The sequence below is a fragment of the Martes martes genome (assembly GCF_963455335.1).
Source record: "Martes martes genome assembly, contig: scaffold_315, whole genome shotgun sequence".
In the NCBI taxonomy this organism is placed as follows: domain Eukaryota; kingdom Metazoa; phylum Chordata; class Mammalia; order Carnivora; family Mustelidae; genus Martes; species Martes martes.
In genome coordinates, this window is record NW_027666310.1 from 14,188 (window position 1) to 41,173 (window position 26,986).

The 26,986-nt window shown below is 55.7% G+C and overlaps 1 protein-coding gene across 3 annotated transcripts; it reads right to left on the reverse strand.

The window, feature by feature from the left end:
• Window positions 1-1,571: 1,571 nt before the first annotated feature.
• Window positions 1,572-26,106, reverse strand: ITPRIP (inositol 1,4,5-trisphosphate receptor interacting protein). Of its 3 annotated transcripts, none has more exons than XR_013966374.1 (2): window positions 2,285-5,299; window positions 1,572-1,751 (listed from the first exon to the last, which is right to left on the reverse strand). XR_013966374.1 is itself a non-coding variant. In XM_080831645.1 (2 exons), exon 2 carries the CDS (start codon window positions 5,287-5,289, stop codon window positions 3,631-3,633), a length of 1,659 nt encoding a protein of 552 aa, XP_080687771.1. In that variant the 5' UTR covers window positions 5,290-5,305; window positions 26,063-26,106; the 3' UTR covers window positions 1,576-3,630. The 3 variants fall into 3 exon arrangements, 2 of the variants coding, with proteins under 2 accessions (XP_080687771.1, XP_080687772.1); XM_080831645.1 differs by adding an exon at window positions 26,063-26,106 and having other exon boundaries at window positions 1,576-5,305; XM_080831646.1 differs by adding an exon at window positions 25,408-25,626 and having other exon boundaries at window positions 1,576-5,302.
• Window positions 26,107-26,986: the final 880 nt, after the last annotated feature.

Sequence of the window (26,986 nt, forward strand, 5' to 3'; positions counted from 1 at the left end):
AGGAGAAAAGTTAACTCTAAAAGATGCCCTTCCCAGGGTGGGGGTCTGGGGGCGAGGCAGAGGAGGGTGAAGTGGGGTGGGGACAAGTCAAGTGGTTATTGGATCTCTCTGCTCCCAGTGTGTTGGCCATCGCCTTCCCATGGGGTGGAGACCGCTTTGAGCATGGGAATGTTCTGAATCACAGCCTATGCAGTGACTGAAGTTAGAATATCCAGGACATTCACTGACCCTGCCACAGTCGCCACTGACCCCGCCCATCCCGGAAGCCGGCCATGAACCACCCCCCCACACCCCCCCCACCCCCCAGGTGCCTGACACAGGGCAGACCACATAGGGACTTCACGGTTGGGGGCAAATCAAGGTACTGTCTCACAAATCAGCAACGGCTCACCACTGCTTATTGTATAAAGTTCACTTTTACCACGGCTCAGCCTTTAAGGCTTTTCTGTGATCACCCCAACGTTTTCAAACTCACTGGCTACAACTTCTCAGTATCTATCAGCATATATATACCAGCCCTGTGTGGCTTCAGATCCCAGGTTTGCAACTTACCCTTTTGTGCTCAGCGTCCTCCTCTGGGAAATGGGGAGGATGTTAACAGCACCCACATCACACTGTGGACATGGGAGTTGAACGAGTGAATGTACATAAATGCGTGTAGAAGGGTGACAGGCACCAAGTAGGCACCACTTCAATGTTGCCCCGTCTATCAGGCTCCCCTCCCCTCAGTCCACGGTTCTGGCTGGGACACTTTTCTGGCTCAGTCCTACCCATCTTTCAGAAGCTCTGTCAGGCAGTGTCTAATCCCTAAACGCCCAGGGAGCAGTGGTTCTTGGACTTTCAGAATCACCTGGGGACCTTGGCAAAATGCAGATTCTTGGGCTGGACTCCTAAAGACTCCTTGGAAGTTTGCAGTGTGTCCCAGAAACCCAAACCCAGGTGACACCCATACGTGTAGTGTGGGGCCACCACAGGTGAAGCAGACTCTAATGGGGCTTCTCCTTCAGACCAGCCAGTGGTGTGTTCCCATCTTTCTTGTGGCCCTTCCCAACCTAATGGACTTCTTGGCCTTGGGCCCACTGTCCTCCTTTTAGTGCTGTCAAGACATGTGGCAAAATGGAGCATTTTCCCCAAGCATAGAGCAGATGCCTGGTGGGGTCAAGCATGCTTGGGAAAGGAGAGAGCCCTCAGAGAAAGGGGCCTGGGTGTCCTCAGTGAAAAGGCCTACAAAATGCCCTGATGGACTAAAACCTCCATTGAAAAGACATTTTCTTTCCTCAAAACCCAAGAGCTTCACGTTCCTAGTATCTCCCACATTTGTTTGCACATCGAGCTCTGTGAAAGGTCTGTGCTGACATCCCCCACATTCCCCTTCTGGAACTCTGTAGGCTACTTCAAAGATGGGTTAGAAAGGTTCTATTTTGTTATTTTTTAAAGTTTCCTGAAAGCATAAGAATCAAAAAGGAGTGAAAGCTTCTGAGGGTAAACAGGAAACCCTCCCTGCTCCCTAACTCTGCCCAGGGAACCTCACAGACTTCCTGAAGTGAAAACAAACACCGTGACCAGTTTCTACTCCTTGCAAGAATTTAATTCTTCCTTCAATATAAATAAGGCAGCACGAAACACCGAGAGTTCTACTGCTTTCTGCTTCAGAAGCAGCTTTGGTGCATAGAAGATCCCCCACTGTCCTGCTGAGTTGTCATCTCTGGATAAACAAGAGGCCAGGAGGTCATTTTTCAGTGAACTTTCTCCTGGAAGCCAAGGGGAGGCCGAGGGAGGTTCACACTTGGTCTCAGCTTCTGGAGTCTGGTGTCCGCCTGTGAGGTCTCCTCCAAGCACAACAAGATAAGGATAAGGGGGTGGGGGCAGGCAAGGCATGGGCAGTAATAAATATGGACATTCACCCCGATTCTGGAAACAAATTACAACTGAACGGGGGCTTGGGGCTATTGCTGGGGGCCATACGGGTATGATCCTTCCCGGCTCTGGGGAGACAAAGACCCAAGTCTGCGTGGTCTGATTCCAGCTCACACCGAAGGGTTTCTATGGCCTCAGTGCCCCATCACAACCGAGCCTCCTGCTGCAAGTGAACCCTGTCAGGCAAATCGTCCATCTTCCAGAACCCCTGGGGCCAGCTGAGAGCACCCCTGGGTGAGGGACAGGATCCTCTGCAGCTTGTGGTGAGCCCGACACCCCCATGGAACAGGGTAGGCTGCTCGAAGGCCTGGCCAGCTTAAACCCTGGAGGGGAACCCAGGTGCACTCATTCCTGCCTCTCCCTTGGCTTCCTGGAAGGGTCAGTTTGGCAGTACCATGGGAGGAGCTCCCGAAGGGACAGCGAAGCCACAAGTGGAGAAGTGGCTTCCCAACCGCCCTACCCAGGCCCGGAGATGGGCCAGGTCCCACCGCAGGCTTTGGCGCCTGTCCCGTGACTGCAGCCCCCAGCACTGCCGAGGTGATCTCTTTGGGGCTTGGGGGCTGGGTCGGCACTATTGTCCCGTGTGTCCCCAGGCGGCTGAGCCTCTTCGGGTCTTGCTCATCTGTGTGGCCAGAAAGGCTCATCCAGAAACGGGAGGTTCTGTGCCACGAGGGTGCCCCACTGCAGTGAACAGGTCTTGGGGGCAACAGATGGCGCTAGGTCTCCTCTTGCCTCCAGGCATGCTCGGTTCTAGGACTGTGATGCCGCTGAGGAACACTCCAGGCTATGGCATCCCTCCCTCACTCCTCAGCTCCGCCGTCTTCTCTGAACTGGGCATCAGAGGCAGACCCCAGCACCCTGGGGACACGTTCTACCCTGCGCCCCAGTCACCCTGTGTCTCTTGCAGCTTCCGCCTTCAGTACCTGCCCTCCCTCTGCACAGGCATGGCCGGAGACCAGCTGTGGAGCCTGTCCCCACGGCGGTGCTCGGGGCACAGCATACGGTGGGAAGGTGTTGGGGAAGGGAGTCGACCCTGAGTGAGACACGTAGCTGGAAAAGCGGCTGACGGAAACTTCTCTCTGCCACCAAGTATCCACTTCTGGGCAACAGACATTGGCCCCTTGGGGCCTTGAAACTCTTCTAGGTCTTTTCTCCAATAGTTTAAAAAACGGAAGCCGCATTTGGATCCCGTTAGTGCAGGCTGTGGATGGAAGGTGGCAAATTCCCACAACTGTCCCTGTTGGTGCCTTGGCTGCGGCTGCCTGGGGTCAAGCATTACTGGGAACAGGCTGCAGGGTCTTAACATGCACCCCCGCTGGCATTCCTGCAGATCCCCTGTTGATATTTAAGTCAAGCCTGGAGCCAGGACGTCAAAAATGACACCCGAATCGATGTTTGCATTGTCTTCAGCTCGGTGTCCAGAGAGGATTTTGTCATCCTCTTGGCCGTTTGTGGTGATCCAAAAGTAAGACACAAAGGATCAACCCAACCCAGACAACAACCTCACCAGCAGGCCCCGGTGGCATGAAAGCAAACAAGCTCGGCCAGCTTGGAATCCTGTCTCCTCTGTGCCACGGGGCCTGGCTTTCCCGGTGGGTTGAGCCGTGGCGCCTCACAAAGCCCGCCGTTCTCCCGGGATGGGGCCTGCAGGTGGCCCCAGAGATGTGGGCCCATGGGGTGCCCTGCGTCCTGGCCCCCCGGGTCCTGTCCGCCCTACAAGACAACAGCTTTGTGGGGCAGGCTGGCATGGTCTGCGGGGATATGGAGGGAATACTCGCTAATGAGCACCGGGGCGTTCCTGAGCATCTCGTAGAAGGAGTCCACCGTCTTCCGGTAGAGACTCCGCTGCAGGACGAAGGGTCGGAAGAGGTTGAGAGGCTCGGCCCTGCGAATGGCCTCAGGGAGTCCCGTGCCCTCGGGCACCTTGCGGTTGCCGATGAAGAAGTGATGGAGTTTCTTCTCCAGCAGGCTCTTCTCCAGGAAGCGGAGCAGCTCGTGCAGGCGAGCGTCCAGCTGGCTGGCCTTCCAGTCGGCCGGCCGCCGGGAGAGCAGGAGGTGCAGCAAGGCGGTCTTCAGGTGGTAGCTGCCCAGGCCGCTGGGGCCGGTCAGGCGGCTCTGCTTGGACAGCAGGAAGGAGGCGATCTGCAAGCAGCTGAGGTGGCAGGCCCCCTCGGGCAACGCCTTCGAGGTCATCCGGAGGAAGTGTCGCTCGTAGACGGCAAAGGACAGGAGCCAGTCGGTGCTGGACGCCGGGGTCTCCCCCGATGGCTCCGCGGGAAGGTGGGAGACGAAGTACAGGTCCGAGTCGCCGCACTGGATCACAGGAATCAGGTTGAAAGGCATGAACTTCCCCGAGCGGAACCTGATCTTGAGGGAGCCCGGGGAGTCCAGCTGACTGAAGGCCAGGTCGAACTCGTACTTGTGGGCAATGCGGTGCCAGGCTCTGGTGAGTGCCGTCTGAAACCACGTCATGACCCGCAGCGCGTCCAGGTACGGGGAGCCTCCAGCGCACAGCAGGGTCTCCAGTTCGCTGCCAGGCAGCGCCGGCCCGTTCCTGCCGTGGAGGAGACACAGCATGTCCTCCCCCAGCGTGGTCTTGCCGCAGGCGCAGCCCCGCGCATCCTCGGTGGCCCGCACCACCTCGATCCGGCCGTAGCCCTGGCGGCCCAAGGGCACGGGGCGGCGGGCACAGCAGAGCTCTGGGCGGAAGTGGTAGGGCTCAGGTGGCACGAAGGGCACAAAGAGGCGGCAGAGCAGCGGCTTGTCCGCCTGCCAGTTCTCGTACATGCTGCCCACGCCGATGAAGTCCTCCACCTCCATGTCCGTGTCGCGGTTGCAGAGGCTGCGCAGGGCCTCCAGCAGGTCATCCACGAAGCCTTCCACGAACTCCCGTGTGCGGGCTGCGTCGGCCGTGGCGCCCCGAATGCAGCGCTCAGAGAAGCGCTCGAGCGCCGCCTTGCTGGGCAGGGTGAGGCCCCGCAGCGGGGCGCCCTCCAGGCCGGGCAGTTCGTCCTCGTCCCCAATTGGGCACTCCGGGGAAGGCCCGTCCTGGTGGTCCTGCCGCCACACCTCGATCACCAAGAAGAGGATCATGCAGAGGGTGCTCCACAGGTCCCAGGCTGTGCGGGCCTCGTTCTGCTGCTGGCCCTCCTCCGCCAGCCGCTCCAGGGCCTCCTTCTCCTCGGCCAGCCGGGCCACCTCCTCCTCCAGGCGGAGCTGCTCCAGCTGCAGCTTCTCCTGGTGCGCCTGCATCTTGAGGATGATCTCCTCCTCGCTCTCGGGGACCGTGGCGTTCTCCCGTGGAAACAGCAGCGGATGGTTGATGATGGCTGTCACCACCACCAGACACACCCGGAAGAGCCCCAGGGCCATGGCTGGAACTTTCCTGCTATACAGAGACATGGATCAGGATCAATGGTCACACCCAGCTTCCGTGCACACTGCTTCCTCCACGGACCCTCACACCAACCTCTGTCCCACTGGGTCGATCTGTCCACCCAGTGGATGAAGGTCTCACGGTTCTCCTGCCTGGCCCACAGTCCCCACCCCCTGTGCTGCAGCATAGCCTTGGAAGAAAGAACTGCGGAGTCCTTGCACACCAGCAATCCTGGCTGAGTGACTTGCAGAGGCTGTCCTGTTTCTGTCTGCCCAGTCCTTCCCCCCTTCTGGAAGTGGGGATGCCCTTTCCCCAGGAGCCAACCCTTCTCTGGCCCACGTCCTATGGCTTGGGTGGGGATAACCTCACCCCCAGCTCCAGGGGTGAACATATAACCCAGGCCCAAGCCATTCCACACCCCCGCCTCCACAGTGTGGATTCAGCCAGAAGCACAGGACCTCCCTCCGGCCAACGGGAGGGACACAGAAGTGGGATTTGCTGGGACTGATGGGGAGAAAGACTAGGTTTGCCAGGGAACAGGATCGCAGCTGCTGGCGGCCGGGGATGACTCTCTATACCTCAAAGGGGGGTTTGCTTGAGAAAGATGCCAACATAGACAAAAGCAGATTCCCTGGACCCAGCTATGCCTAAAGCCATTGCTTCTGGAGTTTTAAAGTCATATAAACCAATAATGTTTTCGCTTTAAGTCAGTTTGAGTTGTTTTCCTATACTTCAACCCACCCCTCCCCAGTGGAGCCCTTGTGGTCAAGGACAAGAAGGTGGAGTCCCAAGGCCAGCCTTGTCACTGGTCAGCTGTGTGCCCTTGGGCACATTAACACACCTCTCTGAGACCCAGTTTCCTGGTGGACGAGAGGAAAGCCATTGTACCCCCAAGGGTCACAGTATTGAGGGACATGGTGACCCATGCAGAATGTGTCGCGGCATAGTGGATGGTATAAAACATAGGTTCATTGAACAGCAAATGTTTCTGAAGCAGTTTTGGGCCCTTGTCTTCTCCTGCTGTAAACCTCTCCTTCTGGTTTGTAAGATCTCAGTCCTAATTCAGACACTGACCTCCCGGCCTTCTCATGGGCAATCTTGGAGAAAACCAGAGTGACCGAGTCACTGGATTTCCTCTCCTGAGTTGTCTAAACATTAAATCTGACTTAATTGTGAAGGGAGACACTCCATTCCTCCAGGACACATGATCTCAAGGGAAGGGCTAACCCCTTACCATCATGGGAGTTAGAATCACAGAACCTTGGCCCCGTCCCAAACCAATGGAACCAGAAGCTGCATTTTGATACCATCCACACTGAAGTCTGACAGCCACAGTCTTACAGGGTAGGCCTTACATTATACCCTCTCCTCTCCCAGGCAGGAACCTTGGGGAATAACAGGGGCCTTTCCCATACTTGCCCAGCCCTGTTTCTGCCTGGGACTTCAGTGAGGACAGCAGGCGGCCAAATGACATTGTGGGACAGCAGAGAACACAGAGAGCCTGTATGCCAACGAATGCTGATAGGAGCTTCTCCACTCTGCTTGAGCCCCATTCCCTAACCTTGCAGTCAAATGCTCTGCCACTGAGCTATACCCCCCCATTCCCTAACCTTGAATTTACACCCTTAAAACCATTTGTTCTGGTTCTTATCCGAATGGTGCCAAGGATCAGGGACGTGGCATCAGGTAAAACATGTCTGCAGGTTCTAGCCAGAGGGGCCAGGATGTACGTGACCTGAGTTGCCACCCGTGGGTAGAGCCTGCTGCTTGGATGTGATTCCATCCCGTACACAGCTGGACACACAAGCAGGAACCAAAAGTGGGTCCACTGGCAGCAGAATTCAGCATGCACACACATTCAGGCCTCAGAGGTGAACTTGAGGAGACAGAGGGCAGGAGAAAGTGTAGGAAGTCAGGCCGGAAGGGGTGTGGGGTGAGGAAAAAGTCCAGGGGGAAGCTAGCCAGCTTTTCTTCCCTATGACGAGGGGCAGCTTGCTAGATAATTGCAGAAACAGGTCAGCCCTGGTTTCCACACGAGGGAAACCTCAATGGAAAATTTTGCCAGGGTGGTCCGAGGCAAAGCTGTGAGGCTGGCTTCTCAATGTGGATCAGCGTTTTAAGATCAAGGCACGAGGGGCTAAGCACAGCACCAGACAGAAGCCAGTTGGGAGAGAATTTGGAGGTTCTGAGGCCCTTGAGAGCCCCTGTACTATAGGCAGCCCCCTTTGGGCCCAGCAGACCCCAACAAGTCACAGTCCCAGGCCTGGGCAGCCCCTGACCAGCCTCCACACCAGCTCAGGGTAGGAGGCCAGCCAGTGAGGAGTGGAGCCATCGTCAAGCCTTAAGACCGGGAAGTCTTCCTCCTCTCTCCCTACCAGCTTCCACAGGGCTACCTGTGGGCACCCTCGTGCCTTGTTCAAGGGCTCTAATGGCCTCCTTATACTGGGAGAGGCGACGTTCAAATCCCCAAACCAAGTGGAGCCACTGACTCTGTATGCGAGGGGTTAAAAGGATGGATTCAGGAGTAGACAAGACAGAGCTAGAAGTCAGTACGGGCACGTACTAGCCATGTGACCTTGGACAAATCACTCAACTTCCTAGGCCCTCAGTCTCTTCATCTGTGAAATGGGCATAATCATCCCTGAGGTTGTAAAACTTGAACAAGATCATGCATATAAAGCCCTTGGCAAAATGCCTGCCCCTGTGCGAGTCTTCTCATGAAAGGTGTCTGTGATGGGACAGGGAAACGCAGTGACCCTGCTGGTGGGGGTTCTTGAGGGGGCACACAGATGCCCCCACAAGGGACTCTGGCAGGATGCCAGCAGTAACACTGACAGACAGGAGTAGGGTTACGCATACACACACCAGAGCATAGAGCACGAGGGAGATGGGCTGGGCTAACAAAGCGGGAGGAGCCTGGGCTCTAGAAGCAGACAGGCCTGGGTTTGAAATCTGACTCTGCTCGTTGCCAAGGGGTCTTGCTTCTCTAGGGCTCCAGGGCTTTCCCTCAGAGACAGATCTATCAGCAGACCCTCCTTCCTAAGAAGGCGGAGTTACAGGAGAGAATCCATCTCAGGAGCCGGGAGTGGGTGCCCTTCCATACTCGCTCCTTCCCTTTAGGCCTCCCCAGGCCTCTATCTTCTCACCTGCTAAGCACACCAGTCCTGCCAAGTCCCAGGGGTGAGGAGGAAAGCACGCTCAAAAGTGCTTTGAAAGCACAAAATGCTCCTCTAGTGTAGCTGTCCCTTGGCACACCACTCTGCCCACCCTGCCCCCCAGCAAAGGGGAGAGGCCTTTGCAGACTTGGATCCTCCTGGAGGTGGAGCTCTGACTCACTCCTTACTCAAACCAACAACTCCCTCCCAGGGATCAGATGAACTCCCAGGTGTCTTTTTTGCTCCTTTAAAATCTGGACAGGCAGGCTCTGCCTGTGGATGGGGAATGGGATGAGGCCGCTCATTGATCACAAGATGGGACCAAGTTGGAACCTCTACTTCCCCTCCCCAAACCAAGCCACAGGGACACTGCCCTGGGGGCCATGGGGCCAGAAGAATGAGGAGAAGGAACCAGAGTGGTGTGACTTTTATTGGAGACCATGGGGACAGACTGGTATCTGGGAGCCTCTCCCCAAACCATGGATACCTATGCATGTACACACACACACACACACACACACACACCCCTTCCCCAAGGACCCCGTTCCCCAATTTCAAAACTGTCTACCTCTGTCTTGGCCCAAGGCTCTTACCCCTACTGAAGCTACCCCATACATGTGGCCCGAAACACCCAGTTGGGTTCAGCTTAAAAATGAACTTGGGTCACTTGGAGGGCTTTGTCTGTCTGCTTGCCAGGAAGCTGGCAGGAAACCTGCTGAGTTCCTCTCCACCCCCGCCCCTGTCCACAGAGCGTGGTGGCCCATGCAGGTCACAGCTAAACTTAGCCTGGCAAAGAGCCAGGGTCACGAGGCAGCAGGGGCTGGGCCAGAGGGCTGCAGGTGGTCAGGCCAGCCAGTGGTTTTCTCAGACCTTTATTCTGCGCCTGGCCAGAAGCCTCAGACTCTGGGGAAGAAGCCCCAGATGGCCTCTCTGTTCCCTGGGCTCTGTCACTCCTGCATCGCCCACAGCCTCCCAGCACCCCAATCAGAGCTTAATCCAATGAATGCCACGCGCAGTTGTCTAATGGAGATATGCTTCCATTGATCAAGCCTTCACTAGGACGTCCTGGGTACACAGTGACCCCCTATAACCGAAGTGGGTGTTATCCCTGCTTCACAGATGGGTAAACCAAGCCCAAGAAACAAAAAGCCACACGACTAGTCTAGCCACACGACTAGAAAAGGCACAGCTGGGTTGAGATACAGTCTGTTCTGTTTCCAGCTGGAAAGCCCAAGTTCTTCCTACGGTGCTGTGTTTCCAGAGCACCTACTATGTGCAAGGAACATGCTGGATGCCACAGGGCCCACGCAGCACAGGAGCCCAACATGATCCCAGGCAGGAAGAACAGCACCATCTGCACATGGAGGCAGAGAGCCACCAAGGATGTCACAGGACTGAACGAGCTGGGAGTGTTAATGGCGCATGAGTAGCAGGGGACAAGAATGCAGAGAGTCTCATTTCAGTTCTTTGGGGGCCCCTCTTTGTCTGTGGACCTTCCCTGTGTTCACTGGCTGGGGAGATGTGGCTGTGCGAGCCTTTGGCTCCAATCCACGTAGCCCCCTCCTTCCAGACAGAATTCCTACAGCAAACCTGAAGAGGGGAGAGCCTGTGTTCATCCACACTCCCGACCCATCACCCACCTACCCCCACCCAGGGCTGGCTGGCTGTAGCCTCAGCAACAGAGGCGCCCAGGACCCATTTCTCAGCAGCCAGCAGTCCCCTGGGACAGTGGTTCTCCAGGTGTGGTCCCCACTCAGCAGCACCACGTGGGACCGCATGAGAGAAGCAAATGCTCAGGTGCAATCCCAGTCCTGCTGATCTGAAATTCCAGGGCTGGGGTCCAGCACCTATGTTGTCATGAGCCCTTCGGGTCGTTCCAGCGCCCGCTCAAGTCTGAGAACCAGCCCTGCCCAAGCCTGGCAGGCCTCCAGGGAGGAGGAGGGCGCGGTTCCTGGTTCCTACGGTGTCCAGGCAGCCCGAGCCTGCAGCTTTGTCATATGCAATTAGCTCTGCTAATTACAACCACCCAGGCACCCTGACTCCGCCCCGGCCCCAGCGTCATCTTTGGAGCTGAAAGGAACAGCTGAGGTGGTTTCCTTATAAATTTGGAATAAAGGAGTTGGGTTGATGGCAGGGGAAGCCACCTGCAGCCCAAGCCCTGGGGGGTTCCTTGGGTCCCTTCCCACTGCTTAGGCTCTGCACCCTCTGAGGAAGAAGGGGCCAGAGGAGATGAGCAGTCACCCCTACTGTGTGCCTGGTCTTGTGCTGGAGTCCCCAGTCCCTGATGAGGTGGGGTCTGTTTGGGGGCAATAAAGCCACACATTTAAGGAAGTCAGAATTTAGTGTTGTACTCATCTAAGCCCCATTTACAGACGAAACTAGAGAGACCTAATGAGGAGATGAGCCTGAGCAGGAGGGTGGGGTCGAAGTAGTCCAGGCAGGCGGGCCCTCCCAGGGATTTCTGGACAGACAGACAGCAGAGAAGGGGAGGCAGGTGCTCGTGTGCCTGTGAACAGATGAATGTCCAAAGCTAAGCCCTCGGTGAGTATTCTGTCGTTCGATTCTCAGAGCATGAGTTAGGCAGCTGCAACATCCTATCTTGTGAAGAGACTGATGGTTGGAAAGGTCCACTGTGTGGCTTCAAAGGTTTCCTGTCTGCAGTGGGCTTGTCCCTCTCCCTCTGCACTCCCTCCACCCTCCCAGGGCATGAGTGAGCCCTGCCACCTACCAGGCATCACAGGGGCGACCACCCAGCTCATCAGGGTTGGCTGTGCCCCGAGAAAACAGGACTATAAGAAAGGACAGTTTGAATACAGAGCACGAGTCTGACCTTGAGCCTTGGGGGTGGAGTTTGGGCCCCGTGAGCCAGCAGTCTGTCTGCAGCCCTGGTGAGGCTCTCCTCCTGCAGTCTGGCCTGTCTGATCCCTGATCCCATCCCTCTTCCTAGCAGAGCCCACGCTGCATACCAGTGTCAGCTTCCCCGCCCAGCCCAGTGGCACCTTCATTCAGGGCCGGCTCAGGGGTCCATCCTCCGGGAGGCTGCCTCCCTTGCCCTTCTCAGGTGCAGGCCTCCCTTGCCCTTCTCAGAACCCTTACAGGTCAGGCCACCTTCCTGCTCTTTCCTTGTGTTTCTCTGCCCACCAGTCCCTGACTTCCTAGTTAGAGTTCCAGCAAGTTCCAAAAGCTGAATGTCCTCCTATCTCCTCCCAGGCACCAGGCTGCCCAATTTGTCAGGCTTCCAGTACATCAGTGAGAGCGGACTTCTCACATGTCAGGGAGGAGATGGTCGCTGTGGGAGTGACATGTCCCTACAGACTCCTTCCTCTTTACCTTACTCAGGGATGGGGGTGGGTAGGGGTGCAAACAGACTCAGCATAGATGGCCCCCACCCTTCCAGGACAGGAGTCCCCCGCAGGAGAGGAGAATGGCCTTGCAGACTGGCCCAGGCCCCAGCAAGGGGATCTCTTGCTGAGGTTCCTCTCTGCCTGAAGCCCCGTTGGGGGTGGGGACAGAAGAAGAGCTGAGCAGCACTGGGGAGGGTCTGGGTCCTGTGGCTTCAAGCCTGGGTAGGAGAGGGAGGGCAGGCAAAAAAAAAAGGAAGTGAGGAAAGAGGAAGGAAGAGGACCAACAAAGCATAATTGAGAAATGGGTTGAAGGGCGAGGTTTTGGGCCCCCAGTGTGTCTTCTTCTCCGTGTCCTTACAGCCACCCCCATCACCTTCCACCCCACCCCACCCCACACCGCTGCAGAACCTCCATCTTGGCCTCCAGCTAGGCTCACCTTCCTCCCACCTGCCACTTACACGACCACTGGGCTCCTTCCCTTCCCTCCTTTCAGTCATGCTTCCTGAAGGCAGGGGTTGTGAGACCAAGTGTGGGGGAGAGGGGTGGGGAAGGCCCCGTAGTAAACGGGCAAGGCTGCACATGCTAGAGACCCGAGTGATGGGCCCGGGATCAACTGGTCCCACACGCATTATCTGAAGGGACGAGCCACCACGTCGCATGCGTTGTGATTTCTTTTTTTATTTTTCCAAGAGAAGCCAGAAATCTGGATTTTATCAACATCCCTCGATTTTACAAGGTCGGTGCTATTTCAAAAATTCTTTGAAAACCTTGGAAGTCAAATAAAATATGTCAGTAGGCCACTTGAGGCCTGCGGGCCTTGGTCCCCAGCCCCCTCTAGGTGCCTCCCTTCCCCTGTCCATAGGCACTCCCCACCCCCTAGTAAGAGTCCTCAAGGCTGCCCTTGACCCTGGTACTCTCCTCACTCTTCCCTCTCAGCAATACCACCTCCTACTATTTCCTTTGTGACCAGAACTCCCTGAAACAGCACCCCAACCCCGGCTCGACCCTTCTCCCCAAACCCAGTCCTGACAGTATTCCAGCATCTCCCAGTCACCCCAGCAGCCACCCCCAAAGTAATCATGACCGGCATTTATGAGGGCTGGCATTTATGACGGCTGGCGGGGGCCAGGCCTGGGCTAGGGATTTACATAAAGGCTTTCTCCCAGCCTCTCCAGGGATTAGAAGAAAACAGAGACTGTAGCCTAATGGGTATGCATTAAGGAGCACCTGGTGTTACTGGCTAAGGTCTTTGGTCCCCACAACTGGACAACTGGACCCCAAATGCTCCTCCCTGGCCCAGGGGAGATCCCACACTGGACTCAGAAGAAGCAGGGGTGAAGACTGGACCCTGATCGGGGTGGGGGAGAGAGCAGAGACAACCCCCCACCCCACCCTGCCTGCCATGCCCAGTGGAGGAGAGCCCATGGCAAAGTTTATGCTGTGAGAGGAACGGCCTTCTCGCCAAGGTGATCTATGCTGTCATGGCTCCGTGGCCCCACTGGCCAGACTCAGACGTTGCCCAGTCACACCGCCCAAAGCACTAAGTTTCCTCAAGGCCCACTTTCAGAAAGGGAGGGGTTTCCAAAAAGTCACCAGGATGCCAACCCATCCTCTGGTCTGGGGTCATGTAGCTGGTCAGCCCAAGTGCAGGAAGGTCAGGGGCCTGGACTCCGCTGATGTGGGTGGGAGAGCCCACATCCTTCCTGTTCCCGCTCGTCCATCAGCAGCTCATATACAGATGGAGAAGGCAGGGAAGCCATCAATCTCCCAGGAAGGACATGGTGTCCTCCCGTCCAGCCATGCAGCCTGATGTCCCCACAGCATGTCCTGGGAAATCACAGTGTCCTGGGACAGACAGACGGAGGCCTGGTATCTAAGCTAGGGGGCTTATAGGCCCCTGAGACAGGAGGGGCTCTCCTGGCCACCTTTTGTCTGGGCCCACATCCAGATTTCTCTCGCCTGTTCTCCCCAGCGCACCCGGAATCCAACAGCTGCTGTGGTGGGTTGAATGGTGACCCTCAAAAAGCTAGGTCTACAGGCTAACACCCAGACCCTGTGAATGTGACCTTACTTGGAAGGAAGGGTCTTTTAAGTAATTAAATTAAGGACCTTGAGCTGAGCCCTGCCTGCATTCCCCGGAGGGAATCTAAGTCCAGTGACAAGTGTCCTTATAAAGAGAACAGAAAAGGAGCAAACAGAGAGGAGTAGGTCATCGAGGCCAGAGGCAGAGGCTGAAGCGAAGCTGCCAGGGCCCAGAAGGCCTGGAGCCACTGGACGGGGCAAGAAGTATCCACCCTTGGAGCATTCAGAGGCCACGTGGCCCTGCGGGTAACTTGACCACAGACTTCAGGCCTCCAGAACTCTTTGAGAGGTTTGTTTTTCGTTTCACCACCCAGTTAGTTTGTGGTATCTTGTTAAAGCAGCCTTCAGAGACGAACGCAGTCTCGAAGCGCAGCCTCCTTCCCCACCCCCACGCCCCTGCCACCTCTGAGGTTTGTTCTGCACCGAAGCCGGGGGCTCCCCAGCCTGGCTGGCATGGGCCTCTGGAATCACTTCCTCTGAGCCCTCCCTCACTCCCAGCCACGCTGGGTGGCCTCCTCTTCCCTGGAGGTCTCTCTTCATCTCATTGGGTTCTAGTTTCCATGTGACACGGGTCAGAGCTTTAAGGCTGAGGTTCAAGGCCTGGCCCCACCCAGCCTTGGGGGACCCCTCAGTTCCTTCCCACCTGCCCTGGCCACTTCCGATTACTGATTGTCCCCTGAATGTCTCCCATACTGCACCCAATTCCCTGCTCTGTGTCCACACCGCACGACCCAAACCCTACCTGACGGTCCTCACGGCAAGCCTATCTCGGAAATTGCCTCCAAGAGCCTTCCTGATCTCTCTTCACCCCCCAACTCCTGAGATGAATCCTTCTTTCTTGAAAGGGCTTCATGAACAAGCAGGGGAGGAGGATGTGGGGGGGGGAGGGGGAGACGGGATGTATTAAGCCCTTCTGAGTGTGGATAAGCCTGGTGCCCTGTGCAGAGGGCATCCCTGGAGATGTCCCAGAGCAGGGACCCCACGGTGCTTGCCCTCCCCGCCTCTCTCGTTAGGTAGCTCAGCTCACCGGAGCAGCAGCAGTTTCACAGGCAGGGGTCCCCGGAGCCGAGAGGCGGATCATTCATTCAGAGTCTCACAGAAAAAGAGCAGAGGAGCGAGAGGCCATGCTAGGCCTGCAGTTCCAGACCCTGCCATCCTATCAGAGTGAGCCGGCTGAGCTCTGGTTGTAACCCTCGACTTCTGGAGTCGGGAAGGCTTGTCTTGACTTTCCCCAAAGCGCCTGGCAGAGACCCAAGGCAGGGCTGCCTGCTCAGGACACCAAGGATGCGTGCCATCCTGGGGACCCACCAGGGTGCTCACATCCTGCACTTGGAGACACCCGTTCTCAAAAGAAGGCACCGCACCTGTCCTCCATTCTCAGGAAGGATGCGTTTCTCACAGCCAGGGTGCACCCGATCATCCCCCTTGACCCCTGGATTCCCACCTCAGATTTCCGAACCTGAAATCACAGGGGCGTGTCCACAATGGAAACACAGAGGTAACGAATTCCCACAGTGGAGCAGCCCTCACACACCATCAGATTTTGGCTTGGCTTCAGCTAGTGTTTCTCAGACTTTCCCTCCGCCTCTGGGCCCCATCTTGCCCACAGGAGTGTTGGCGAGGAGGGAACACTAACACCCACCTCAGGCAGGGATGCCGAGGCTCGCAGACTCGTGCCCCTTCTCTCCCTCCACCCTGCGTTCTCTACACCCTCTGCGTCCCAGGAGGGCAGTGAGTGCTTGAGATGAGCCACATTTAGGCTCGCAGGCTGCAGGGACAGAAAGCAGGCTCCAGACAACAGCAAGTACGTGGGCTCAGTGGGGAGGGTCTTTGAGGGGGCTGAGGGGGCTGTGCAGGAAGCAGGGAGAAAGTACAAAGGAAAACAAAGTGGAGACAAAGCCCTCCCTTGGCCGGCCTGCTTCCCCTCTCACAGACGAGCTGGGGATGGATGGAATGAAACAGGCTGCTGGGCGCCACCTTCCTTGTGATCCTTGGAGGAGAACAAAGACAGACCAGCTCACAAAGACAGCCCGGCCTCTCCGGGGAGGGCAAGGGCCCCCCCAGGACTTTCCCACAGTTCCCCCACCCACCGTCCCCATCCTGCCCGGTCTTACTCATGCCCAGCTTGAGGGATTCTGGCCCCCACAATCCCAGCTTGAAATCCCAGACTGTTTGCCCACCCTGGTCCCCTGGGGCTTGGGTGGTACGGGACACAATGCCTATGCCCCAGCTGGGCAGGGGGGACAGAAAGAAGGGGGTGTGGGAGACGGGGTGGGGAAGAGGAAGGGAAGAGCTCTCAGCCTCCTGTTTTACACACACACACACACACACACACACACACGCTCTGTGCCTGCAAAGATCTAAAACCCCTTTCATCTTAATAGAGGAGGACAGCAAGAGACACAAAGGGAAGATGGAGGCCAAGCCAGCTGTGAACCGCTCAGAGCTTGTGGGGGCCTCTCTGCTGCAGGAACCTGGGGGGAGCAGCGGGACCGGAGTCGGCCTGCCTGCCTGCTCTAGGGCCGCCTCAGTCAGGGCGAACTGAGTCCTCCTATCCAGGAAAGCGGGAGCCTCGACTCTAAGTCCGAGAGTGGCTGGCAACGTTACGCCTGGAATAGTCCAGGACTGTAGAGTCCTCTCCCCTGTGACTTGGACAAAATGACGACGACCACAGCCGGCCGCAGCGATGGGATGATGCCCGAGCTCTGCCCTGGCTTCTGCTGGAGGCTGTGCCTGGCACGCAGCAGGGGCACCTGAGCCAATGACAGGGATGAGCTGGTCGGGCTGCGGCAGGCAGCAAGCAGCCCCTGACACTGCCAGGTTCACAGGGACATGCTCCGCCTCGAGCCCACCCAGAAAAAAACAGGCCAAGATCTTCAGCTCAGAAGAGCTTAACACTTTGCGGAGGCTTAGTGTACAGTGAAGAGACCAGACTCTGCAGTCAGAAGGCCTGGGTCGGAATCCCAAGTCTCTTGCTTGGGGTGACCACACCACCTCCTTCTGGGCACGGTGGTCCCAGACATGGTTGTGCTCCGTAAAGGACACGGTTATCTGTCTCGCTATGGGTGATGAGGCCAGGTCTCCCCTTTGATTTGTTAAATCCTGCATCTTAGGGACTCCTCTGGGGAGATGGGGGTGCCCAACATCCCTGCAGCACTCCAGAAGCCTGGGGACTTGGCCTGGTTGTCCCCCCCCCACCTCCCTGTTTCTTCAAAAGGCCCCAGCGGCTGCCACAGAGGGAGAGCAGGAAGCTCAGCACCTGGGGAGCTTCTAGTTTGCTCTGTGTGCCCCCCGCCCCTGCCGCCAGTCTGGCAGCATTAACACTGACTATCCTCCAGGCCTTCTGAGGGAGGACTTGGCTGGAGAATCCACCCTGGGTCCCTGACACCTGGCATTCAAGGTGCAGGGGTTCCTTGATGCTTGTTGAGTGAATGAAGTCAAGACTGGGGAAAAGAAAAACTTACTGCTTTTGAAATGGGGGTGTAGTGAGAGATCTCTGATGAAGTCACGTCTAAGGTTTTTCTTTCTGGGAGCCGCTCTGCCGTCAGAAAAGCAAAGTGCTAATAATAGTGGTAAGGGCCTTGGCGAATGGTAGCAAGAACCCTTCCAGAGGCAGCCTGGAGACAGACCTTGGCCACTTCAGGTCCGGATGGCCTTCTGCTAACTACAGGCTGACTCACACCCATGTTTACCGAGAAAACAGCCCAGGAATGAACCCTGGCCCAAGTTTATCTGACCCCCAGCTGCCTCTCCCCTTGACGCCCACTTCCTTGCTTGAGAGTCTTACAGAAATATAAGATAAGCGCAGGATACAGAATCTGAAGCAAATTCAGGAAAAGAAGCAGAGAAGCAACCCTTGGTGGGGTGGCAAGCAGGTCTCCCTTTCGGGAAAAGAACAGACCAGCCCTGTGGCTCTGATGCCCCATGGGAGAGTTTAAAAAAACGGCAGCCAATGCATGACATTTATAGAGATTTAGGCATTATGTGAAATACTTTACAGGTCTCACCTGCACAATAAACCTCAGAAAGAGGGACTATCTGCATCTTACAGATAAAGAAACTGAGGCATAGAGTGGCGAGGCCACTTGCTCATTATCAGTGTCGGGATTCGAACTCAGGACTTTCAAGCCTCCGATCTTCCCATCATGCTGTGCTGCTCAGTGCCTGATTATCCGTGAAATATTACGGATGGGCTTTCCTGTACCTTTTGGAGCAAGGCAGGTGATGGTTTAAGTGAAATCTGGGCATGAGGCAGGGAATCAGACTCAACGAGCTTTCAAGGCCCGTTCCACCCAAAGATTCTGGGTGTGTGACCTGAGATGTCTGAGATAGCTTTTCAACTGAAAGGACAATGTGCTGGGAAAAGGGGGCAGGGCCCTTCTGACCCTGGACAGTACCTTTTGCTGGGAGGCATCAGTGGCACTTTTGGGGTCGTAAGCAGGGGTCGGGCTTAGGCATCCCCTGTTCTCTTCCTCTCCAGCCCAGGCTCCCTGTGGTCCTGGCTCTTCAGCAGTCCTGCCCTTTTACTGACTCTGAAACAAAGTCTTAGCAAACAAAGGACCTTTTCATGAACTTCAGGCGGGTCCCCTGACTACTACCAAGAAGGCTATTGAAACAGGCTCCCAGGAGAACATTTTGTTACGAGCACATGCTTTTGTACCAACAAGCAGGACTAGAATTATGACAACGCCCTCTGTACGGTCTGGCGCAGGTTAGGAGGAGACTCTCATGTATCCACTTCAGGGAAATGACCTGGGGGAGAAAGTAGGAGCAGCCCAGGATGGCTGCAAAGCTGAGCCCTCCTCCCAGGCAGCAAGCGTACCACTATGTCATCCACCTGCGAATGAGTCATTTGAAAACTGTGGGCATTGTATTTCTTCCAGGACTTCCATCTTAAAGTGCCCTGTATATTCTCTGGTACTGGCTGCTCCTATGCTCATTTAACAGGTGGAGAAACTGAGCCCAACTGCTAATACCACAGTCACAGCAGGAGGGGGTATGGAGTAGGCCGTCTGCCTGTTGTCTTCTCACCTTTGACACTCAGACTGTGGGATTCTGTTCTTGGGCAGGACACAGCTGACACTCATGCCTGACCTCTCTAACACCACTCCCCAAACCCTGGGTATACCTCAACCGCCTCTGAACTCCTTTACGAACTGCTGGGGAGGAAGGGGTTCCACGGCTTTAGTTTAGGCCAACTTGAAATTCCAAGAGGCATGTGAGGTGAGAGGTGAGCTGTGAGACGTTGCTTCTGTTCCCAGCTGGTACCAACTCTTGGGGCAGCACATTCCAGACACTCCTCTCCTCTCCACGTATCGTTGATTATAAAGCTCCACAGAGCCAGTGAATCCTGAGCATGTTCACTGCTTTGCACATTGTAGGTGCACAACCAATACTCACGCAATGAATGAAGGCTCTCTCTTAAGTCAGTCCCTGTAGTGAGGATGTAGGCATCCTTGTTTCCCACTTCCTTTGGTGGTGAGGATGGAGAAGCAGGGAAAGCCACTTTTCTGATTTCCCTATCACTGATCCCTACCTCCCACTGTTCCCTACCAGATTCAGGCTGTAGAAGGGAAACCCAGGGCCACGGAAGCTGCCAGAAGCTACTGTAAGGGGTCATGCTCTTTGTGCCAGGTCACAGCTGTGGGAACTAAATGAGATTGCAGCCCTCAGTGATGAGCTCTATTCCCTTGGGGTAAGGCCTAGCGGGGCAGGGGGGCGGGGGCAGAGACCTACTGCCAACCAGTTTCCAGCCGAGACCTCTGACCAGCAGCCCCTCCCTCTTCCCCTTGCCCAGGCCCTGAGAAACACACCTGTGGATGTCACGCCTTCTGTGCTCCCTCCTTTCAACATGTGTCTTACAGTTGGGATGGGTCTTATTCCTCCCAGTCTACCTTAAGGTGGAGGTGAGGTGTTGCCGTGGGCAACAGTGATGTCACCTTCCAGGTGCTTCCATTCTGCTGATGTCACAGGGTGGGCCACTCCACCCCACTCGGATAGAGGGGGAATACGCTTCCGATGAGAAAATATCACAGGTCCCAAACTGCTGAGGAGGGCCCTACAGACCTCTTAGGCAGCCCCAAATGACCCTCTTCCGCTCCTAGAAAACCTCACCCTTCTTTCCCCTCTGGAAGCATTGCCTGTTCAGACCAAGCCTCAAACCTGATTCTCCCTCTCCCAGAGTCGGCAGAAAGGTGGGGGCAGCAGCTTTGTCCTCAACTGTGAACAAACCACAGCCAAGGGCAGCAAGGAGATGAGCTCTTTCCTTCGAGGCCTCTGGGACAGTCTGGGTCCCTACAGTCTTGTTTTTTGGCCAGATGTCAGCGGCCCTAATGGGAAGGTTGGGGGCCCAATTCAGCAGAGAATGTGGATCCTCGACTGAACTTGACCGTCTCGAAGAGTGCATAGAGGTCTGTGCCTGGCACGGAGCTCAGTGCCTTCTACACGTGTCCTGTGAGTGCTCATCCCCTCTTTACCAAAGATGAAACTGAGGCTCCAAAGAGTCAACATACTTGCCCAAGTACAGAGAACACCCATCAGTTGAGTGGGGAGAAAGGACTCAGCCCAAGCCCACCCTGCTCCAGAGACCACTCGGATCACACCTCCTCGGCGAGGTGGCACCCAGGGACGGTGGCTGACCGAAGATGGCGACCAAGCTGGGCCGAGGCAGCCAAGACAAGCGGTGCCTCATTAATACTGCTTCCCGCCCGTGCTGGCACAGGCGCCGCCGTGAGGGGCCAGTCTGGGGTCTTCCACTTCCCCAAGCATCTGTGGTGACTAGGGACCATTCTTCTTTGTTCTGTGCTTGGCTCACTGTTGACCCATCCAGGCTACCCAACCAAATCCTTTTAACTTGCATGTAGCATTTACCCCTACAGCTGCGCCTCCAACCCTGAAACTGTGAGTGGTTAAGTTATGCAAATGAAACTCTGTGTAGCTGGGAGCTAATGCTTATAAAGCACTAAACAAATTAAGTAAGCAGAATAAAAATAGCTAAATTATGCAAGAGAAAATGGAGACATCCTATCAGGTTAACAGGGCCCCTGAGACACTGGCCGAGGAGACCCACACAGCCAGGCTGACGGGAGTACTGGTCTACCTGGCAGGTATTTCTCCACTGATGAGAGGGCCACAGAAGTCGAGAGAGCCCTGCGCTATTAGACAACTCTCTCCCTGTCCTTCTTTGCCAAGCGTGAGCTGCCTGGATCTTTGGATTCCCATGTGGTTCGCCCAGGATGCGGGGACCAGATACCATCCAGTCTGCATGATGGTGATGGTCACAAGTGTTCCAAATTTAAAAACTAGCATTCTAATTTGCACACCCACTTCTGGGAGCTTCTTGAGGTGACTCAATGGTCCAGGTCCAAACCACTTGGAAAATTGTGGAGATGGGGTTTCTGAGTAGGCACAGCTAAGAGCTAGACTTGGGACAGGTGACAAGATCTACATAAATACCACCCTTTATGGGAAATCTGCTGGGTACCAGCTGGTTCTTCCCAAGAGATTTTGAGGCATCCTTATCAGCTGAGAAGCTAGTTTATTTAAAATACTGTCTATAGGGACGCCTGGGTGGCTCAGTTGGTTGGGCATCTACCTTCGGCTCAGCTCATGCTCCTGGGATCCTGGGGCCTTGAGATGGAGTTCCACATTGGGCCCCTTGCTCATCAGGAAGGCTGCTTCTCCTTCCTCTGCTTGTGCTTCTCCCTCTCTGATAAATAAGTACATTTTTAAAAAATCTTAAAATACTGTCTATAGATAGTATGTGGTAACATGCTTCATTCCAGCTAATTAAGTGCTAAAATGTATGGTGGGGAAAATAAGTGATCATATATATATGAAGGTGTGAAATGGAATCTGGAGAAAGCTTTCCTGAACAAGCTTGGGAAGGGCATCTGTGGGTGAACAGGGCCTGGACAGGGAAGGGAAGAGGGAACAGATGGGAAACGGGTGGTGGGCAGTGCTGGGACAGCAGGTTTGAACACTTGCCACCTTGTTCCACACTTGGGGGCATTTCTTGCCTAGGTCAGGGGCCCTGTGTAGCTGTGGCCTTTTCCCTCTGCACCACACCCAGGTGGCACCTACTCATCAACCTCATGTCAGGCCCCAAACTGGATTTGCCACCTCACACTGCCCAGCAATTAAAAAGGAAAATCAGTTGATACTTGGGCCAGGCCTCCTATGAGCCATCAAGGCTGAGCTTGCTCTTTTTCGCCTTTCTGCCCCCAGATAAGTTTTCTGTCTTTCCTCCATCTGAGCAGAGAGTGAGTACTTCTGCCTTTGACAAAGAAAAAAGCAATTGCTTTTCCCTTCCTCCCACAAGGGCCCTCTACCAAACCAGCATTCTTTTCTTTCTTAAAAAAGATTTATCCATTTATGAATGAGAGCAGGAGAGAGAGCATGTGAGCAGTGGGAGGGGCAGAGAGAGGAGAGGATCCCAAGCTCCCAAGCAGACTCCCCACTGAGCATGGAGCCTGCCACTGGGCAGATCCCATGACTCCCGACATCATGATCTGAGCCAAAACCAAGAGTCGGACAGTCAAACAACTGAGCCACCCAGGCGCCCCCCAAAAAAGCTTTTTAAGCTTAAATTGCTTCTTGTTCTGTGAATGCTCAGTGATTAGGACTCAGCTTCCAGGCTCCTGAACACTTCCCTGCTCTGTGCTTTAGCTTCATCTATACGGGGATAACAATGGCTTCCTCATAGGACTACTATGAAGATTAAATGACTTAATGAAAGGAAAGTGCTTTGGGGGAAGAAAAAAAAAAAAAAAGCCTGGCAAATAAATGTTAAGCCCTCAATAATGGTTGGTTATCAGGGCTGCTGTGTATGGTTGCACAGGTGGTGTACTGCTCAAGAACACCTGGCCAGAGTATGGTAAGGATGAATCCAGCTCAGATGCACTTGTCCAGCTATGTGCCTTGGCCATGTCCATCAAGATGAAGCCCCAAGTGGTATCCTAAATGTCACCAAGGTGCCATCATCTTGCAGAGAGGTACATCTTATTCTAATTCACGTAAAGAGCAGAATATGCCAGCAACAGCCTTGGCAGTTATAATTAACATCCCTGGGCATTCTCAGATCCCCAGTAAGACTGAGACCAATCTATCTGGGATAAACTGCTTTCAGTCATAAATAAGGTCTGGCTCCTCAGCTCCCCAGCACTCTAGGACACTTCTCTGTTAAAACCCCACAGGCTGCTCTACTACTTCATTACTGAGGGGACTTCTCAGCCCCAAATACAGAGCCACAGTTTCGCCCCCTGAAGGGACTTTCTCCTTCATAACTGCTGATGGCCTGCGGTCTCTGCTGACAGGGATGGGCAGTACATTACCAACTGAGGAGTCCTAGTCGTTGGCAAGTTACTCCTTACTTCTGAGTAAGATCTGTCTCCCTGTTTCTCCTAATCAGCGAGTCTCTGAGGTCAGACAGAGCAGGTCTTCTCCTCTTCTCAAGTGACAGTGCTGGAGATTCCTGAAGGCCACAGTCTCAACCACCTCGGCTTCTCTTCCCTGAGACAAATATTGCCGGTTCACTCCCTTCTCTCTCTCCAGACGTGCTTTGCAGAACCTGCTACCTTGCCATCCCCTCTCCTCTGGACCAGTTTGGCTTGGCAGTGCTGTCCCTTCCAAGAGCTGGCATGGACCACTAAGCTCGAGCACTCCAGTGGCCCAACACTACCATTCCAGGGGCCCTGCTGGTCACTGCCTCCCACTGAGATGTGTACCTCCTTCAGCAGACAGAATCCCCCACCTTCTTTCTCTTTACTGACCCCAAGGGGCTCAAGAAGGGAAAAATACCAAACCAGTTTTCTTTCTCTTTTCTCCTTTTTAAAGGTTTTTATTTATTTGAGAGAGAGAGGATGCACGTGAGAGAGCACAAGCAGAAGGGGGGACAGAGGAAGAGGAAGAAGCAGGTTCCCCACTGAGCAGGGAGCCCAATGTGGGGCTACATCCCAGGACCCTGAGGTCATGACCTGAGCTGAAGGCAGATGCTTAACTGACTGAGCCACCAGGCGCCCCCCAAAACCAGTTTTCTCCCAGGCAGTACTTTCTCAGGTGGGCAATTTTGCCAGAAGCCTCTACTGGAAGTTCTTCCCTGTTCTTGCCCTCAGACAAACAGCTCGACTCCATACCCTCTTCTTTGTTTCCCTTTGAGCACCGCAGGAGTTGGGAGGCATTCCTGGTAAGGTGACAACTTCTGGGTTGATGGCATCGGGTTAAAAGTTCAGATTCTGGCTCCCTGAAAGCCAGAGCTTAAAATTGCTGCATCTTCGAAAATTATGGAGCGAGGGTATGGCATTGGAACAAAAGCCTTTCCATCCACCCAGAGAGAGCAGAGAGTCTGTGTAACCACTTTACGGTTACCCACAAGTGGAAAATATGAGGGCAGAATGGCCTGGAGCAGCAGCAGGCACAGGGAATTAGCAAACAATGAAAGCCACTTAGGCACGTAGGCTGGAAGGAGGACTCCAGAGCACAGCCCATTATGTTATTAATAAAGAGATGAAAAGCAGCAATTCGACCTGTTGCCATTTTTACAGCTAACCTGGACCTGTGACTACACCAGGCTCAGATCGGCTTTACCTGGCAGCCTCTCTGAGGCAGAACTGGTTTGTAAAAGGGAAGGGCCCTGGGTCAGATTCAAGAGTAACAAGTAATAGGATAGATTTCTCAAACTGATTTAGATCCCAAAGCCCGGAGTCTAGGATCTGCCAGTATCTGGAGCTCTTTTACTTTTGAAGGCGGTTCCTTCTCACACCAGGCAGAAGATGCGAAAGGCAATGTGTGGTCCCTGAGGGGCTCAGTAAAATCCTCTCCCTTCCTGCTTGGCGGCACTTTGGTTTTTATAGAGGACCACTGCGGATAGGGAGCTTGGTCCCGGGGCTTCTGAGTCGCTTCAACCTGGAAGCCAGAAAGCTAGTGACCCCGTGGAGGGTTGGGGAGGGGGTTTAAGGGTCGGGCGGCAGAGACTATGTGTAGCCGCGAGAGAAAGTTCCGCACAGCGTGGGGTCTCCTCCACTAAGAGTCCCGAAAGAGGAAGCTGTGGAGGCTTCATCCGGCCCCCGTAACCCCATAGCTTCACTACCTTAAACCGAGAAAAAAATAAGCTGCACTCCTCTTGCCTCCTGCCTCCTTCCAAGGCGGGGAAGGAGGCCGGGTGAAGAGCCGGGTGACGGTCCCAAGTAACGGATCGCCGGGGTTACAAGGGACCACGTTGCGGCCTGGCTTCGGGCGCCCGCAGGACGAGCCGCCTGTCGCGCGGGGCTACGGCGAGGGGCCCCCGGGGTCCGCGGGCGGGGCTGGAGCGGAGACGCGGGGGCGCAGGACGAGCGCGCGCCGCAGACGACCACGCAGTCGGGTCTCCCAGGCGCCCCCGCCCCCGGCCGAGCAGCAGCCCGCGCCGCCCGCGCCGCCCGCGCCCCCCGCGCCCCTGCTCCGCGCCCCCGCCGCGGCCGCAGCACCGCCTACCCGCGGTCCTCCCGCCCCGCGCCCCTCTTCCCCCACTACGCGAGATGGACGCCCCTGCACTCACTCTGGCCTTCGTCCCGCTCGGGGTCGCGGCAGGGACCGCGCCAGCCCGGCTGCGCGCGCCGGTCCCCAGGGCCCGGAGGCCGCGGCTCGCGGGCGGCTTCGGCCGAGCGTCCCGCCAGGCACTTTAGGCGCACGGGGGCGGCGATACCCTGGCCGGCTCCCGCCTTCTGGCCTCCATCAGCGCGGCCCTAAGGGCTGCGGAGTTACTCATTTCCTGGATGTCACAGAAACTTTTTCCTCCTTATAAGAACAAAACACCCGCCTCTACTCCCGGTTGCGGAAGCTTCTTAAGGAGGACCAGGTGGGTTGCGGGGGCCCGGAGACCGGGTCGCCACAGAGGTCGGCCCATTGACCCCTAGAAACTCCAGAAGGGTCAGCATAACTGGAGGGTGACGGGGAGAGCCGGGCTCCGGCCACTGGAGCCAACCGGTGCGTGTGGACAGGGAGTCGGGGAGGACGCCCTTAAAAATCGGTCTGGGCCGGCGGGATGGAAGGGGTTAAAGCACTGTCTGTCGGCCGCGCGTTTTCCCGCGGCGCGTTTTACAAGCGGCGAAATCCCAGGGGCCACCTCTTTTGTCCTCGGGAGGGAAATATAAATCGAGACCCGACGCCGGCCCTTTTCTTTTTTGCGGCTTGAACGGAACGAAGTAACTCACCAGATGGAACGAGAAGCCAGCGCTTCGTCGCCTTTCTCCCCGAGTAAGCCGGCACAAAGGAGCCTGGCGACCGCCCGCTGCCGTCTGTAGAGGGCGCTGTGGCGTCCGGCGCGTGTTTACGTCTGGGGAGTTAGACTCTGTCGGTGAAGTTGGGCGCGAGGGCACTGGGGGAGGCCAGGAGGGACAGCGGCCGCACCCCCCTGATGGGCCTTCGTGGCTTATGAAGTCCATAAAGTCCATAACGTCTTCTTTCCCCCTTGTGGCCGCCTCCAGTGTCACAGCCGGTAGAAGTGGCCGGCGACGGCTTGAATCAATTCTGCGTGAAGTGGTTTTGGGGGAGTCAGACGCCCCTGAGGGGACCTTGGGGGAGATGAGGGGAACACACCGTCCAAATGGTTATCATCACTGCTACTGCTGTTGGGTCCTAGATCACCTATTTGCTTTCCTCTTGGAGCCCGCCAAGTAACTCCAACACTCGCCTGGAAGACATTAAGCTGAGTCTCAAAGATAAACAGGCAGTGAGACAAAGTGCTAAAAATAGACCCCCTGGCCCTTGGCCCAGGTTACTCTTGTTTTCCAGCGTCTGCTGTTGCTCCTAGCCCTTTCCTTACGTCGGGGACAGTTGTGGCAGAGTCTGGGCGGCTGATGGGGAGGGGTGGGGAATGGGCTTGTAGGGGCCAAGGACAGGCTGCCCCAAGATGGGCCAGTTTGCCAGGAACATTATTTTGAGTTAGAAGCCATCAAACCCGGGGCAGATTCAGGAAAAGCTCCTTACCTCCCCATCAGTGGCCTGCCTGCACTAGGAGGAGAGCTATTAACAGAGATTCCTCTTTACCTAAGAAACTTCTCTGCATAATAAGGCAAGTTTTGTTTTCCAAACTTTTCCTTTCACTGACCTGCTACTGGTCTTTCTCCCCTTTGTAT

Coding starts and splice junctions, on each gene's coding strand:
- ITPRIP (XM_080831645.1), bottom strand. CDS start 5,289: ATGGCCCTGGGGCTCTTCCGGGTGTGTCTGGTGGTGGTGACAGCCATC.